The 16173-nt window shown below is 49.1% G+C and overlaps 1 protein-coding gene and 1 pseudogene across 2 annotated transcripts; both read left to right on the forward strand.

Annotated features, from left to right (window-relative positions):
* LOC132500635 (uncharacterized) overlaps positions 1–11388 on the forward strand; it is a 121304-nt pseudogene extending 109916 nt beyond the window's left edge.
* On the forward strand, positions 10848–16007 carry MYC (MYC proto-oncogene, bHLH transcription factor). Of its 2 annotated transcripts, none has more exons than XM_060116080.1 (3): positions 10848–11384; positions 13078–13843; positions 15060–16007. In XM_060116080.1, the coding sequence occupies exons 2-3, from the start codon at positions 13087–13089 to the stop codon at positions 15620–15622; spliced, it is 1320 nt and encodes a 439-aa protein (XP_059972063.1). In that variant the 5' UTR covers positions 10848–11384; positions 13078–13086; the 3' UTR covers positions 15623–16007. The 2 variants fall into 2 exon arrangements, with proteins under 2 accessions (XP_059972063.1, XP_059972065.1); XM_060116082.1 differs by having other exon boundaries at positions 11361–11384; positions 13075–13843.
* Positions 16008–16173: the final 166 nt, after the last annotated feature.

Raw genomic sequence — 16173 nt, forward strand, 5'->3', positions numbered from 1 at the left:
GGCCACTGCCTCACAGCTTGCAGGATCTTCGTTCCCTGACCAGGGGTTGAACCCGCACCCTCAGCAGTGAAAACATGGATCCCTAATCATGGGACAACCAGGGAATTCCCTGAACCATGCACTTTAAATAGGTGAATTGTATGATATGTGAATTTTATCTCAATAGAATTGTTATCAAAAAATAGGGTCAGACAGATGGGCACATGGTATGTGCTTAATGTTGGCTAATATCATCATTATTCAATAAATATTTCTTAAATACCTCTTTTCTCAGGATGAAATTTTTCCTTATAATGAGAGCTATGAATCGACCAGGAAATTTTATAAATCAGGGATCATAAACTCAAAGGCCCACAAAGACCAGGCAGAAGCCAGAAAGAGGTCATAAATAAAGTGAGGGTGGCCAGCATAAGGGAGTGGTAGAGACTGAGGCAAAATGAAGAACCCAAGGCCCTTCTGAAACAGTTGACTGCTTCTCACCTCCATCCACATGGGAATCTAGGCCCCAAATTACCAAAGCTGACTTATCAAGGGAAGGCAGACATTCAGATTTTTATGTGAAACCTATCGACTTCTAAGTATTGGCACCTGTTTTAATATGTTATAAATACCGAGAAGGTCAAAACTTATATCTGAGGCAACATAACAGCAGGCAAATTTTGGTCTTCAAGCCAATTTGCTGTCTCTGCTCGAAGTACTTTAGCGTGATTCCCAAGATGGTCCCCTACCCTCCTCCTTCCTCCCTGAATTCTGGTTAACCCTTCACCTCCTCTGTCAACATCTATCCAAGCTACAAAGAGAGACAGAAGAATGCATACATAAATAAAGAGTCTCAAAACATTCTGGTAGATGCCAAAGTAAGGGTAGGGTAGTGAGGAGAGGGGTTGGGGGCACATAGGTTTTGATCCCTAATCCAATTAGAGAATACTACAACAAAGTTTTGTTTTTTGTTTTTTGTTTTTTTCTACAACAAAGTTTTTGTTCAAAGACCAAACTTAATTTGCAGTCGTTTATCTCCAGTGAAGCCAGTTTTCATTAATTTCCAACACAACATTCAGGTATACTGGCCGGAACGTCAATATGTTCTTCTTTAGTGTTTAATCCTTTAATGCATGAAAACAAATTATTTCAGTTTTATACCACACTGTCTGCAGCAAGCATCCAAACAGGGTACCCCCTGCCTCTCCTCCCACCCAGTCACTCAGAGAGGTGTCAATATAATTATTTAAGGAGTTGAAAGGTAAAGAGCAAGGAGTAGGAAGGGAATTGAGCCCGCAGTTATGCACTAATGCTTCGACAGGGAAGCAGATGGCATGCCTTGTATAAATTGTTATTTATCCACGGAATTCCCCTCTGCCTATTACCAAATCAACCCTTTTAAAAAATTCTTTGTTGGGCCTGTGAGGTCCCCTGGCCAGTTTCCAACATCGACTCCATCTCCCATATCCCTCCCTGCAGAGATGCAGGGAGGGTGAGAATTCCAAGATGGTCCGCAGGCAGCAGGCAAGGGTTTCTGAAGGCACTAATGTTGTAAATATGTTTGGACTGAGGTCACAGAGAGGAGTCCACTTTCTTTTGCAGACCGAAGGCGGGGGGCAGTGACCACCTGTGTGTGCAAGCAGAAAACAATGAGCAGGTCACCCAGCCTCTGCTTCCCCCTCAGTAAGAAGACCTACTGCGTATAGGCACCCACCAAGATGCCAGCTCAGGCAACACGGCTTGGAACTTACTATGCACGCTGTCACAGAATCTTTGCATAAGCCCCCGAGGTAAGCAATAGCACTCCTATCTGGAAAAAATGAAGAAACCGGAAGGTGGGAGATAAAGAATTCTGCTAATCCTAACGATAACAAAACAGCTATGATTTTTGAGGACAGCTTGTATTCTCAGTTAACCTTCAGGACAGCTCTGGGGAGCAATTATGATTGTCACCGTTTTCTACAGATGGGGATACTGAGGCTCAGTTCAATGAAGTCATCTCTCGAAGGCTCCACACCCAAAGCCAATGCAAGAATTGACTTACCGGGACTTACAGGGATTCCTAGGACGGCCAAGCTGTGTTCTTTCCTCTGTGCACTACAACTGCCTCTTCCTCTGCCCTCATCCCCTCACCAACACAGGAGTCTACTTCCCAACACAGATATGAGCTGCCTCATGAAATTTTCCAGCAGAGAGAGAACGAAGCCCCTTGCAGGACAAGGACTCATCTATTTCTCTGTATCCATTGTCTTGACACTCATGTTGCCCTTGAGCCCTTGCCATTCTACACCAGGAAAAGGGTAGCAGTGAGAAGTAAAGTGTTCTATTTGACTCCTCCAGCATTTTCTAAAGAAAATTGGCCCTGGTCAGCAGAGACATGGCAAGTGCTGGGCATCAGGGTTGACTGGGGCTTGTGGTGGAGCAGATTCAGCCAAGGCTGTGGAATCAAAAGGATTTGGGTGAGGAATTCCACCTCTACCACTCACTGTGTGAGTTTGAACAAGTTCCTACAAGACCTCAGTTTTACCCATCTGTAAAATGGAATATTAATCTACACCTCATAGGATTACTATGGAGATATAATGAGATAATGCAGCAGCTTTCTCACATTTTTAACTGACAGAGATGCATTGCATCTCACATTATAACCAAGTTCATACAGAGAAAGAGAGAGAGGATTCATAAAACCATACTTAGTAACATTCTTTGAATGCTTTAATATTTTCTATGCTAGTCTACTTTTGTAAACTACCACACCACCACCAATTAAATTGACTTCATGACCCAGCAAAGGGTCATCACTTTCCCTGTGAAAAGTCTGACACGAGTTTCTCCCTGGCCCAGCTCCTATGACCATGTTCCCACACCCTACACCTCCCTTCCTCTCTTCAATTCTGGCAGGGTTTTCCTCTGGGTGGGATTGTAAAATTGTGAGGAAAGAGGCCTGCAGGGGGTGCTGTTTTAAGCTGTTGTGAACTTTGGTTTAGTTTTTATTTTCTTGCTTTTGTTTTTTGGTCAGTGAGTCCAGTTCTACTCATCTGGATGACTTCCGTCTTCATCCTGTTCCCCAAACATCTCGGGGCCTCACCTATCATCAAGCACACACGAACAAGGCCTACCCATCAGTGGAATGGAAGCAAGGAAAAATTCTCAAAGCTTCTCTCTCTCTTTGGATTAAAACTGGGCTGGGCTGGGTATGTCTTCCTCTTGGGAGCCCCCCTTAACAGTGTTCATTCAGTAAGCATTTACGGAGGGTCCACCATGTGTCAGGCACTGTGCTAGGCCCTGGAGATCACAGACTCCATGAATGGCAGCCCTGGGCTTGTGCAACGTGGAGACTTTCTTGGTGGATGCCAATGTGAATAAGACACAATCCATCCTAGGCTTTCCTGGTGGTCCAGTGGTTGGGACTCTGCACTTGCAATGGGGAGGTGTGGGTTCGATCCCTTATCAGGGAACTAAGATCCCACATGCCGTGCAGCACAGCCACAAAAAAAAAAAAAAAAAAAAAAAAAAAAACACAATCCATCCTGGCCAGAAGCTTCTGAGCCAGGAGTCACAAAAACCCATAAGAGCAGTAAACTTTTAGATTTTCTATCACAAAAGAATGAGGGAACAGTTGAGAATCTCAAGGGAAGGGGAAAGTCATCAGGAAAAGCTCCTAGAAGGACATTCTTTAGCTGGCTTACTCACACCTAAAAGCAGAGATCTCAGACAGGCAGCCTGAGGGCTGAATCTATCCCACAGACAGGTTTTGCTTCTACATATAATTTTTTAAGTGAGTTGCCAACATTTGAACACCTGAAATTCCACCTTCCCTGAAAAACTGGACACGTTTCCACCCAAGGGCCCATATGGAAGGGCAATACCCCATAGATGCTGAGTAGCTGCTGCCAGCTTCACACAGGCAAAATGTTCTCCCATTTTTCACAGTCCCCACCACTCCCTATTGCTTCCTCATCAACATTCCCTGCTGGGCCCCTGTAATCATCCTAGTTTGCAAACCTTGATCTAAAACATGATGGGGGAAATGTGGGTTCGAAGTTAGAAAGAGTTTCTAAATCTGGGGGTTAGGCTGTGCTTTAAAGGAGAAGCTTTTTCAATGTCCGGGTCAGCTCACCAGGACAAGAAAACAGATGCAGATTCCAGCAGAAGCCTTATCCGGCCAGGAACCAAAATACTTCCTTGTGTTCTGGGGCTCCCAGGACCACACCCTGATGATCAACCACTGGACAGCACATGAATTCAGTCAAAGGAGGGAAATTCTAACATAATGCCTGGATTTGTATTAAATAAGAACAATGCATAATTCAACCTTTCAGATCTTCCAGAATTTTGCTTTTTCTGGATGAAGGGGTCTATAAAATGGCATACGCTTGGAATGGTCAGTCAGTCTTGCAGCAGATGGAGACAGGAGAGGGGTGGGTTAGGAATTAGTCACCAAACATTATGTAATCTCTTTGGGAGGAGAGACTTCAGGTTCTCAACTGTCCAAAGTCAGGCTTGTATTCATCCACCATCTTTCATGCTTGATGAAGTGTTAGGGGACAAAAATGTCACAGAACTCTCTGGGGAGCACCATGAAATACTGATACATTAAACTTAAAAGAGCTCAATCCATAATTTTCTGCTAAATCAGGGATCCATTCTAACAATTGCTAGCATTTCTGAGTGTACGTCAGGCACCAGGCTCTGTATCAAATGCATTATCTCATTTAATCCTTACAACATCCTCAGTAAGAAAGACGTTCTAATGACCGGTAGTCCCATTTTACCGATGAGAAAAGTGAGGTTCAGAGAGATCACGCAACTTGTCAGATTTAGCAATGAATGAATGAGTGAGCAAGATTAAACGGACACTAGGAACTGTTAGGAACCCACCGCAAGCCGATTCTAGCAGCTACCTGTAGTAGGTGAAAGAGGAAGGAGAGGCAACAGGGGAAACGGAAGAAGCAACTGGAAATGTGGCAATAACATCCGGAGAAGGTGGAGTTACCCTGGGATTCTCACCTTGACATATCAGGGCTGATGCCTTTCTGTTGCGGGGCTGTCCTGGGCACTGTAGGACATTTAGCAGCATCCCTGGCCTGGCCGCTACCCAGTGTATGCCAGCAGTCCCACCCCTTTGTAACAACCCCAAATGTCTCCAGACATTTTCAAATGTCCCCTGGGGGCAAAATTGCCTTCAGTGGAGAACCACTGATCTACAAAAGAAGCAATTCTTTCCAACAGCCATCAGTTTCCCTGGCAGCAGCAAAGTCAAAAAGGAAAATGGGAAAGGGCCATTGGCTTTGGTGATCCACGGTCTCTAGGTACGTTCAAGAAATTTCCTTCTGTAACAAAGTCCATTTAAAAGTAGTTACGGAGGGAACAGAATTTAAAAATAAGAGCAACCAAGGGTGAGCTACTCTCAGAAAGCCAGAAGCTTTGGTTTGGGATCTCCACAAGCCCGGAAAAAGGAACAGGCTCCTAGCCCCCTGGCTTCCAGACGCAAGTTGAAAAGCAAAAGTTTCCCCCTGTGAGTCTCCTTTTCAGTCATCTCCACCTCCAACCCAGCGAGGGTCCATCCTGGAGACAGATGTTGCCCAAAAGGACCATAGCGAAGACAGGCCAAGTGAGCGAAGTGTGGAAACTTCTGAGATTTGCTTGGGTTTGGCACTTACGGAACAATAAACCGAGCCTTTGAAGAGGCTAAACAAAGGAACCATTTGTCTACTCTAGCAGCTACAAAGTAAGGCAGGATTACAGCGAAGCACTAAGGAATAAAAGAAGAATGCCAAGCTAGAGAGGAGACGAGTTTACTGAGTCCAGCTAGGACCCTCCGCCAGAATCTAAGGTCAGTGGGTAAGAAAGCAACTGAACACACTCAACGCGACACAGGAAATGTAGGGTCTAGAGCTTTATGTTAAAAATACTTGCTAATTTTTTTCCTTCTTGGCTGCTTTAATTTATGCAGTATGCTAGAAGCGAGAGTAGGTGGGGCAACATTGAAAAACATGCATTTTAAAAAAGATTTTCTTCACTGTCATTTTTGATATCATTCTTATGAATTAATGATGCCGGATTTTATTTGCTTGTCTGCTGGAGAGCTTTCCTGTACTCCTCTCATCGGGACACATGGTCGGCATTAAAATGCTTGTGAGACTTGCTATTCCTCTAACATTCCCTGGCTAGCTTGGGTTTTAATCTAACAGCCGTTCTTTCCAAATAATCTTTCTGCTGGAGCTACGTATTTATCATTCTCCCCCCATCCCTTCCTTGACAGGCCTCAATGACTTGAAGAGTTTTTGAAATAACATGCCAACCACCTCTGAGGGGCTTTCTGTCTCATCTCCAGGTTGGAGCTAGCTTTTTGATCACCGGGGTCCAGTTTCTTTCCACTACGCTTATCTGTGGAAGACCCATAGGAAAGTTTCTGAGGGGTGGGAGAAGAGATAGTCAAAGAAGGGGTGGGGTACAGGGAGGAGACGTGTTATGTCCTACAAGTCACACATTCTGAATCTCTCCATTGTGTGTCTGCAAAGAAAGGAGAAAGGCTGGTCAAGTTGCTCATTCTTTCTGTACTTCATTTCTCCTAAGTATGAAAGGGACACACGACTGTCACTGTGAGAATATGCAGTTGTGAGAATGAATGACTCTTAGTTATACCATCTAGAGGAAAAAATGTTTCCTGTGGTGACACAATGTTCTCTTCTGTGAGGCAATCTTACTGGACTGTTTACCTGGAGTCCCAACCCTGTGGGTGATAACAGACCTGCCTCTTCTTAGAAACCCAGCAGCACCCGAAAAAGGAAGGAGAGACACAGCCTTAGAATCTCCTTAGACCAGCAAACCAGGAATATTCACTCAATCAATAGACACTTTCTACTGACTTCCAAAAGGAAGTGATAGAAAGACTGAGGCTGTCCGTAAAAAGTTTTCTTAAAAGACAAACTTCATCAGCTGTCTCCAGGTGATCTCAGGTTCAGAAACTCTTTACCTTTTTTAAATTTCTTTTTCTACTTATAATGTTTGTTTTACAATAGCATACATCCCTTTGGTAATCTTGAATGATATGATTAGTTTTTATCTCCCCTGCCGTTTCTCAACCTAGCAAATGTCTCTTCTAGGTCAAATGGTTCTTTAAAATTACTAAAAGAAAGATACTGAAGTCCCTTAAGTCAAGCCTTGTTGAGATGTGACTTTCCATTTCCTCGGCTGTAAAATGGGATGGCTCCTACCTTATTTGGAAGTACAAAATAACTCCAGGCTGGGGCTTCCCTGGTGGCGCAGTGGTTGAGAGTCCGCCTGCCAATGCAGGGGACACGGGTTCGTGCCCCGGTCCGGGAAGATCCCACATGCTGCGGAGCGGTGGGCCCGTGAGCCATGGGCGCTGAGTCTGCACGTCCAGAGCCTGTGCTCCGCAACGGGAGAGGCCACAGCAGTGAGAGGCCCACGTACCGCAAAATAAATAAATAAATAAATAAATAACTCCAGGCTGTTACTAGAAAATAACACCCCAGGTGATATCACCAGGCTGGGAGAGAAGAAGGATGAGTCCTGAACCCAGCAACAGCATCTCTGCCTGGGGTTCACGTCTCCTACACCTGGCTGCAATTGTCTGGTAGTCAGACCTTAAGAAAGAGTATATCTGCCATCTTTAGCAATTTTCAAAAACTACCCTCTGCAGTCAAACTAGACCTACATTTTTTTGCTGTTGTTTGATTGATTGGTTTTGTGTTTTTGTGGGTTGCTTTTTAGTTTTGGGGTTTTTTTTTCTGCCCCAATAGAGAGCAGTCATTCAGCCTCCAGCACAGTAATGCCCAAAGTGCCAGATTCCTGGAGAGCCACCCTAAGAGACCTCTTCTAGGAAGGATCCCCTGTTGCCAAATTTCCTGAGGATATATCTAGGTGATCAGACACTGTCAAACATCCTTCTCATCATAAAAACCCTCTTGAAGGGGACTTCCCTGGCGGTCCAGTGGTTAAGACTTCACCTTCCAATGCAGGGTGTGAGGGTTCGATCCCTGTTTGGCCAAAAAACCAAAACATAAAAAAAGAAACAATATTGTAACAAATTCAATAAAGATGTTAAAAATTGTTCACATGAAAAAAAATCTTAAAAAAAAACCCACTTGAAATATTCACACCCATTAAGCATGCTATGTAAATTTACCTCACATTTCTTCGACCTTTATTGCTCAGTTGTTTTGGTATGAAAACTTTTTATTAAAGTGGTCCTTTACACTTTTTTTCAATGGAATCTCAAACCCTCTCCCATCATTATGAAAAGATCTGGCTATTCACCATTTATTTTTCATTTAAAAAAATAATAAATCTAGTGTCTTTCTCTAAAACGTGGTGGTTAGATGATGGCTTTCTAAGATGTGTAGACTAAAGTGTGTTTTGCTGCCTTAGAATTTTGCTGGAAATTTTTTTCGTGTCTGTACTTGTTAATTATTTCACGTTTCTCATAAATAGCATCAGTTCTCTATAGGGTGATGCTCGTTGTCCATAAGTAGTGATGGATCAATTTTCACCACCACTTATGCGGTTGAAGAGGCGCCTCTGAACCACTTTTCTCTCCAGCGATTCCTCTTCTTCCGCCTCTCCGCAGTCAGCCTGAAGGAATCTGAAAAAGGTGGCTGGAAACTCATTTTAAAGAACCGCCCCATCCTTCGCCCTGCTGGGTACCCTGCACTCCGGCCGCCCCTGCCCCCTCCCGACCCGCACGCCCTCGGGTGGCAACCGGACGCAGCGTTCGAGGCTGCCAGTAGAGGGCACACTTACTTTACTTTCGCAAACCCCGGGCTCGGGTGCAGCCCTGGGAGGGGGCAGGGAAGGACGCTTTGCAGCAAAGCCCCGACCAGGGATTGGTCACTCCCCGCGTTTGCGGCAAAGGCCTTGGAGGCTGGAGTAATCTGCAATCCTTAAAACTGAATAGAGCTGTGTACCTGATTTGGAGGAAGTCACTACTCATTTAACAATTGAACGCCGAGCAGCAAACTCAACGGGTAATAATCTATCTCGAACACAAACATGTTATACGCGAGCCCCTCCCTGCCCCGAATTTTTTCTCTTTTGGAATGAGGGGGAGGGGGGGTGGAAAAGTTTACTTAAAATGCCTTTGGGTGAGGGGCCAGGGCTGGGGAAGATTGCCTCTGTTTTTAAGGCCCTAGTGTAATGCAGAATAGCAAATCCCGAGGGAATACGTATTGTATATTAAATATAGATTCACTGAGGGAGCGAACAAGTCATGTGCCGTGTTGGGCAAAATTCTAGGTCGACGTGTACGTGAAATGTACATAGATGTACGTGGATTAGGCATACGCACTTCACTATGGTATTCAGAAAAAAATTTATAGTCAGTGAACTAGGAAATCAATGCCTGAAATTCGGCCAATTTTTAATTGGCTTTTTTAATTGGCGCAAGACACCTCCCCCTCCAGAAAAAAAGACACGGAAGTAATACTTGGCCCCTCTCCTTAGATCAGAATCGATGTTGGGTTTTTTTTTTTTTTTGGTTTTTTGGTTTTTTGTCCAATAATAAAGAGGAAAGCAGACCCAGAAAGGAAGTCAACGTCCTATTTGTCCGAGGAGGAAAGAGTTAACGGTTTTCTTCACCAGGGACTCTGCTGACTCCCCAGGGTGGATCCGCCAGCTCGCCTCCTTCCCTCTTCTGGGGAGTCTGGTCCCACGGCTCGCGCCCACCCCCTCCCCAGTCAGTATCCTTCCGTCTAGCGCCTTTGATTTTCCCCAAACCTGGGAGCCCCAGAGTGGTGCAAACCGACACCACGGGGCGCAAAGAAGATTCGTCTCTTTTCTGAAACCCGGCTGCGGAATTGGGAACTCGGAGTGAGAGGCGCGGGGGTGGGCTGGGGGTGCAGCCGAGAGCGGGCGGCCGAGAGCGGGCGGGGGAGGGGCCCCGCGGCGCGCACCCGCAGGCGCGCTCCTGCCTTACTCCAGCTCCGGAACCCGCAGAAGGATCTCAGGGATTAGCGCGTACTGGGGTGGGGGGCGGGAAAGCGGGCTCTCGCGGAGATCCATGTAGGTCTGCGCGGGCGGGGCCGGGGGTGGGGGTGGGGGGTCGTCTGCGGCTTTGGCAGCGCTTTGGGGTATTCATTCTGGGTGGAAGGTACCCAGCTGAGATAGCTGCACACACACAGAATGCATAACACCCCCCAACAAATACAGTGGGTGTTTATTCATAACGCGTCCTCCAAGTATACGTGGCAGTGCGTTGCTGAATTATTTTAATAATTCCAGGCACCAATTTCCTCCCTATATCTCTGATCGTTTGTCCCCATCGACACTCAGTGCCCCACACACTCAGAGCGCGCGCCAGCCAATACCCCCTTCCTTCCTCCTCTCTTCGTAGGACTTATTTTCCAAATGCTACCCTTTCCCCGGCCTTAGGGAGGCGCCCGTCCGCCCGGGACGTGCGTGGCGTGGCCGTGGGTACACAGTGTATGCTCAGCGCGAAGAGTTCAGCTGTTCTGCCCGCGATGATTGAAGCACAGAGGACAAGTATGCTGTTTGTCAAACAGAGCGCTGCCCCAGAGGAGCCAGCAGCAGAGAAAGAGAGAAGGTTTGAGCGGGAGCAAAAGAAAATGGTAGGCGCGCGCAGTTAATTCATGCGGCGCTGTTAACTGTGTTTACATCCGAGAGCTCGGCGCACTGAAGTGCCAGGCTCAAAGGGCTGAGTCTCCTCCCCTCCGGCCCTCCCTCCCCACCAGCGCCCCTCCCGGGTTCCCAAAGCTGAGGGCGGGGGAGAAAGAAGAAAGACCCTCTCCTGTGAATCCCCGCCCACCGGCCTTTTATAGGAGAGGGTCTGCGCGGCCAAGGACCCCCGGGCTGCGCATCTCGCGGCTGCCCCTGCTGCCGCCGCGCCCCGGCCGCCGCCTGGCTCCCCAACTGCCTCTGGAAGGGCAGGGCTATTCAGAGGCTTGGCGGGAAAAAGAGAACAGAGGGGAGGGGCCGTGCCTTAGCAGTATAAAAGCCGGTTTTCTGGGCTTTATCTGACTCGCTGTAGTAATTCCAGCGAGAGGCAGAGGGAGCGAGCGGGCGGGCCCTTGAGGGTGGAAGAGCAGAGCCAGCCGAGCGAGCGGAGTCGCGCTCCGGGCGCCCGGGGAAGGGAGATCCGGAGTGAAAGGGGGGCTTCTGCGCCTCGGGCCCGGCCGCCCCCACCCCACCCTTCCCGCCGACTCCCGCCAGCGGCCCGCCACCCGCGCCGCATCCGCGAAACTTTGCCCACTGCCCGCTGGAACTTACAACACCCGAGCGACAACGCGACTCTCCGGACGCGGAGAGGCTCTTCTGCCTATTGGGGGAGTCACTTTTCCCCCGCTGCCCACGACCCGCGCCTCTGAAAGGCGCTCCTCGCCGCTTTTTGGACGCTGGATTTCCTTCGGAGAGTGGAAAACCTGGTGAGCACCCGGACCTATTGGCCTTTTAATTTATTTTTGCTACCACAGTAATGCCGCGATGAGTCGAATGCCCGGATCGGTGTGTCTTTTCTCCCATTCCAGCGCTATTGACACTTTTCTCAGAGTAGTTGTGGTTGGTCGGGGTGGAGTGAAGACGAACCAGAACTGGGTCGGGGTACAGTGACTTGTCAAGATGGGAGAGGGGAAGGCAGAGGGAAAACAGGGTACGTTTTTGAAAGTAGCCTTGAGAGGTTTTTGCTTATGTAGATGGACGCTGACCCCGGCCGGTTGGACATTCTTCCTTTATTGCATTAATTGCTTTTGGCCTTTTGGGAGGAGAAGAGAAGGGTATGCTTCTCGGTGGCAGAAAACCCTTTACATCCTGAGCTCCTTGGAGTAAGAATTACATATTGCGTGGTGAGCGAGAGAGCTCCGCAGCCTCTGACTTTTCCCCGTCTCGGAAAGGGCATTTAAATTTCGGCTTACCGCATTTCTGACAGCCGGAGACAGACACACTGCGGCTCGTCCCGCCCGCCGATCCCCGCGGCGTTTTCAGTTCGCCCCCGGCTCCTTTGAGAAGTTGGCATTTGGCTTTTAAAAAGGATAATAAAATTAAAGATCTTGGTCTACAGAGAGGTTAGGATTTGGTGTTGGCGAGGCGCGGGGAGCGGGGGGAGAAAGGGAGGCTGGGGCCAAGATGTGTCCGATTCTCCTGGAATTATTGACTCGGGGGGAAACGAGGACAAGCCTCTGCACCCAGCCGTGGCTCCCAGGCCGCCTCTGGTGTCCCCGCGCGGGTGTCCCTGCGCCCCTGAGATGCGGAGGACGGCAAGGAGCGGGGCTCGGGGCTTTTCCAGAACAGCTGCTACCCTCGGCGGGCGAGGGGAAGACGCCTGGCTCCGGGCGCGGAATCGTAGCAGGGTCTCTGGCGCAGTTGCGGCGCCGTATTGGGTGTTGAAGGGAGGTGTCCCTGTTATTATTTAACACTCCCCTTTTATGTATTGGCGGGGCGGGGCGGGGGGGGTGTTAAGGCTCGAAGCTGAGCTTGCTACTCCAGCCCGCGAGGGAAAAGAAGAAAAGCCGGCAGAGGAAGGAAGGGGGGCGCGCTGGGGGTAGGGATGCAGGAGGCGGAGAAGGGAGGCTGGGAGGGGCGGTGGCGCCGGCGGGGGAAGGAGCGCGGCAAGGGCGCGAGTGGGAACGGGCGCGGCGCGAGGGGCCCCGGCGCGGGAGGGGGCCGCGCGCAGCCGCTCCCGCCGCGGCGCCTCTCGCAGCCTCCTTCAGGTGGCGCAAAACTTTGCGCCTCGGCGTTTGGAAGATCGTATTCCCCCCACCCCACCCCAACCCGCGCCACCTCCCCCGGCCTGTTAAGGAGGCCAAAGCCGATTTCGATTGCTCGGCGGTCGCCGGGCCGACTCCCGGTCTTGGCGCTCCGGGCTCCCGGGGGACGGAAGCTACGCGGGCGCTACGGAGCTGCTTCGCCAAGTGTGTGTCTGAGATAGTAGAGGGTCACCCAGAGGGGGTAAAAGGGTGCCGTTTTGTTTTGTTTTGTCCCCCCCCCCGCCGGCCCCATTTGGGAATAGCGCTGGAAGGGGAGTGGTTCTGGATTGTGGCGCGCGCTGCGCGGGATTTCGGCACCAACCAAGACCCCCTTAACTGAAGACTTGCCCCCGCCTTTGTGTGCCCCCTCCAGCAGGCTGCCGCGATGCCCCTCAACGTCAGCTTCGCCAACAGGAACTATGACCTCGACTACGACTCGGTGCAGCCTTATTTCTACTGCGACGAGGAGGAGAACTTCTACCAGCAGCAGCAGCAGAGCGAGCTGCAGCCGCCTGCGCCCAGCGAGGATATCTGGAAGAAATTCGAGCTGCTGCCCACCCCGCCCCTGTCCCCGAGCCGCCGCTCCGGGCTCTGCTCGCCCTCGTACGTCACGGTCGCGTCCTTCTCCCCCAGGGGAGACGACGACGGCGGCGGCGGCAGCTTCTCCTCGGCGGACCAGCTGGAGATGGTGACCGAGCTGCTGGGAGGAGACATGGTGAACCAGAGCTTCATCTGCGACCCCGACGACGAGACCTTCATCAAAAACATCATCATCCAGGACTGTATGTGGAGCGGGTTCTCGGCCGCCGCCAAGCTCGTCTCGGAGAAGCTGGCCTCTTACCAGGCTGCGCGCAAAGACAGCGGCAGCCCGAGCCCCGCCCGCGGGCACGGCGGCTGCTCCACCTCCAGCTTGTACCTGCAGGACCTGAGCGCCGCCGCCTCCGAGTGCATCGACCCCTCGGTGGTCTTCCCCTACCCGCTCAACGACAGCAGCTCGCCCAAGCCCTGCGCCTCCCCCGACTCCGCCGCCTTCTCGCCGTCCTCGGACTCTCTGCTCTCCTCCGCCGCGTCCTCCCCGCGGGCCAGTCCCGAGCCCCTGGCGCTCCACGAGGAGACACCACCCACCACCAGCAGCGACTCTGGTAAGCGGGGACCCTCCAGGCCCGTCAGAGGGGGTGGCTGGCTGTCTTTCCTGTTCTCACTGGCGGCCACTTCAGTTGACCCTGCCTTTTCTCTTTTCTTGTATTTGGAAAAGAAATGGCAGGCCTGGAAGGGTCTGGGAGCTCATCATCCCTGAAACACTGGGCTTTAGTGTGCCTCCCATTCCTTCCCCTAAGATCGCCCTAGTGGCCATCCCCCTCCTTTCCCCTCCCTCCCCTTAGGAATTTCATTTGGGTTTTTAAATCTTCTAGCTTATCTAGCAACTCTATCCGCTCCCTCTTACCCCTCTTAAGCATTTTAATTGCCCTGGGGGGTGGGGGGATCGTGATGAGGTTGAGAGGATTGATCTCTTCGAGAGTGAATGAATTACCTCCCTTAACTTCTGAGAAGCTGTTGGAATTTAATGGACTACAGATCCACAAAAATGAAGAGGGGCAGTGGACAGGATCTGGGCAGCCACCCACCTGAGTGCTCTAAGCCAGTGAAAGTGCCTTAAAAATGTATGGACTGAGGAGTTGGGATCTTTTCGGCCTCTTTTGAACACTTAAAAGCAAGTCCTTTCCAAAATTGTACTCCTTTTTTCCATCCCCCACCCCCTAGGACTTTTGGCAAAGCTGCAAGACTTTTTTTTTTTTTTTTCCACTTCCAGTAAAATAGGGATTGCTAAAGTCATACCAAAGATTTGCAGCTATCATTTGCAACACCTGAAGGGTTCTTGGTAAAGTCCCTTGCAAAGAGGAGGTGCTTGGGAATGTGCATTGTTTGGGTGTGTCCAGCACCTCATTAAGTCTTAGGTAAGAATTTGAATCAATGTTGTATCCTGGTAAATTGTAATTTTCTTGTCTGTGCCATAAACCCAGCTGTCATTTTCCTCCCTGAGACTGTCTCTTCATGAGAAGAAGAGCAGAGACGATTGGTTAGTTCTCTGGTGATAACTTTTGTGCCAGGGTCCTTTTTTTTTTTTTTTTTTCTGGCCGTGCCACACAGTGTGTGAATCTCAGTTCCCAAACCAGAGATGGAACCTGCACCCCCTGCATTGGAAGCATGGAGTCTCAACCCCTCGACTGCTAGGGAAGTCCTCGGGGTCCTTTCTTCCCTAATAATGACTTGTATTTGCACAGTATTGATTTAATCTGGTCATTGATTGCTTTAAGGAAACCGTGGCTAACTGGGCGATTTCTTTTTCTTTTCTTACAGAGGAAGAACAAGAGGATGAGGAAGAAATTGATGTTGTTTCTGTGGAAAAGAGACAGCCCCCTGCCAAAAGGTCAGAATCGGGGTCACCCTCTGCCGGAGGCCACAGCAAACCTCCTCACAGCCCATTGGTCCTTAAGAGATGCCACGTGTCCACCCATCAGCACAATTATGCAGCGCCCCCCTCCACTAGGAAGGACTGTCCTGCCGCCAAGAGGGCTAAGTTGGACAGTGGCAGGGTCCTGAAACAGATCAGCAACAATCGCAAATGTGCCAGCCCCAGGTCTTCGGACACCGAGGAGAATGACAAGAGGCGGACACACAACGTCTTGGAACGCCAGAGGAGAAACGAGCTGAAACGCAGCTTTTTTGCCCTTCGTGACCAGATCCCGGAGTTAGAAAACAATGAAAAGGCCCCCAAGGTAGTTATCCTTAAAAAAGCCACAGCATACATCCTGTCCATCCAAGCAGAGGAGCAAAAGCTCGTTTCAGAAAAAGACGAGTTGCGGAAGAGGCGAGAACAGTTGAAACTCAAACTTGAACAGCTACGGAACTCTTGCGCATAAATTGACCTATTGGAGGGAGGAACTGGAATGAATCCCTCATGAAATTCTCATTTGTTACTAAGGGAAAGTGAGGAAAAAGATTCCTTCTGACAGAACTCCCTACGGGTGAACTTTTTGCATATGCATGATCAACCTCACAACCTTGGCTGGATCTTAAGACTGAAAGGTTTAGCCATAATATAAACTGCCTCAAATGGGACTTTGGGCATAAAAGAACTTTTTTTATGCTTACCATCTTTTTTTTTTTCCCCTTTAACAGATTTGTATTTAAGAATTGTTTTTACGAAATCCTGAACTTTATCCAATTTTCCTTTGTAAATATAGCCATTAAATGTAAATAACTTTAATAAAACCTTTATAGCAGTTATACCATAATTTTTTTATTTAAGTACATTTTCCTTTTTAAAGTTGATTTTTTTCTATTGTTTTTAGAAAAAAATAAAATGCCTGGCAAATATATAATTGAGCCAGATCTTAAGTTGTGAGTGTTTTGTTTCTTTTCTTTTTTTTTTTTTCCTTCCTCATTCTCTTTTCATCAATTACAAATTAAC

This window comes from Mesoplodon densirostris, chromosome 13 (genome assembly GCF_025265405.1).
Source record: "Mesoplodon densirostris isolate mMesDen1 chromosome 13, mMesDen1 primary haplotype, whole genome shotgun sequence".
NCBI classification, from domain to species: domain Eukaryota; kingdom Metazoa; phylum Chordata; class Mammalia; order Artiodactyla; family Ziphiidae; genus Mesoplodon; species Mesoplodon densirostris.

Bases quoted from the DNA above. Each gene is read 5' to 3' on its own strand.
- MYC (XM_060116080.1), top strand. From the start codon at position 13,087: ATGCCCCTCAACGTCAGCTTCGCCAACAGGAACTATGACCTCGACTAC. The intron at 13,844-15,059 runs GTAAGCGGGGAC...CTTTTCTTACAG, and splicing joins CACCACCAGCAGCGACTCTG to AGGAAGAACAAGAGGATGAG.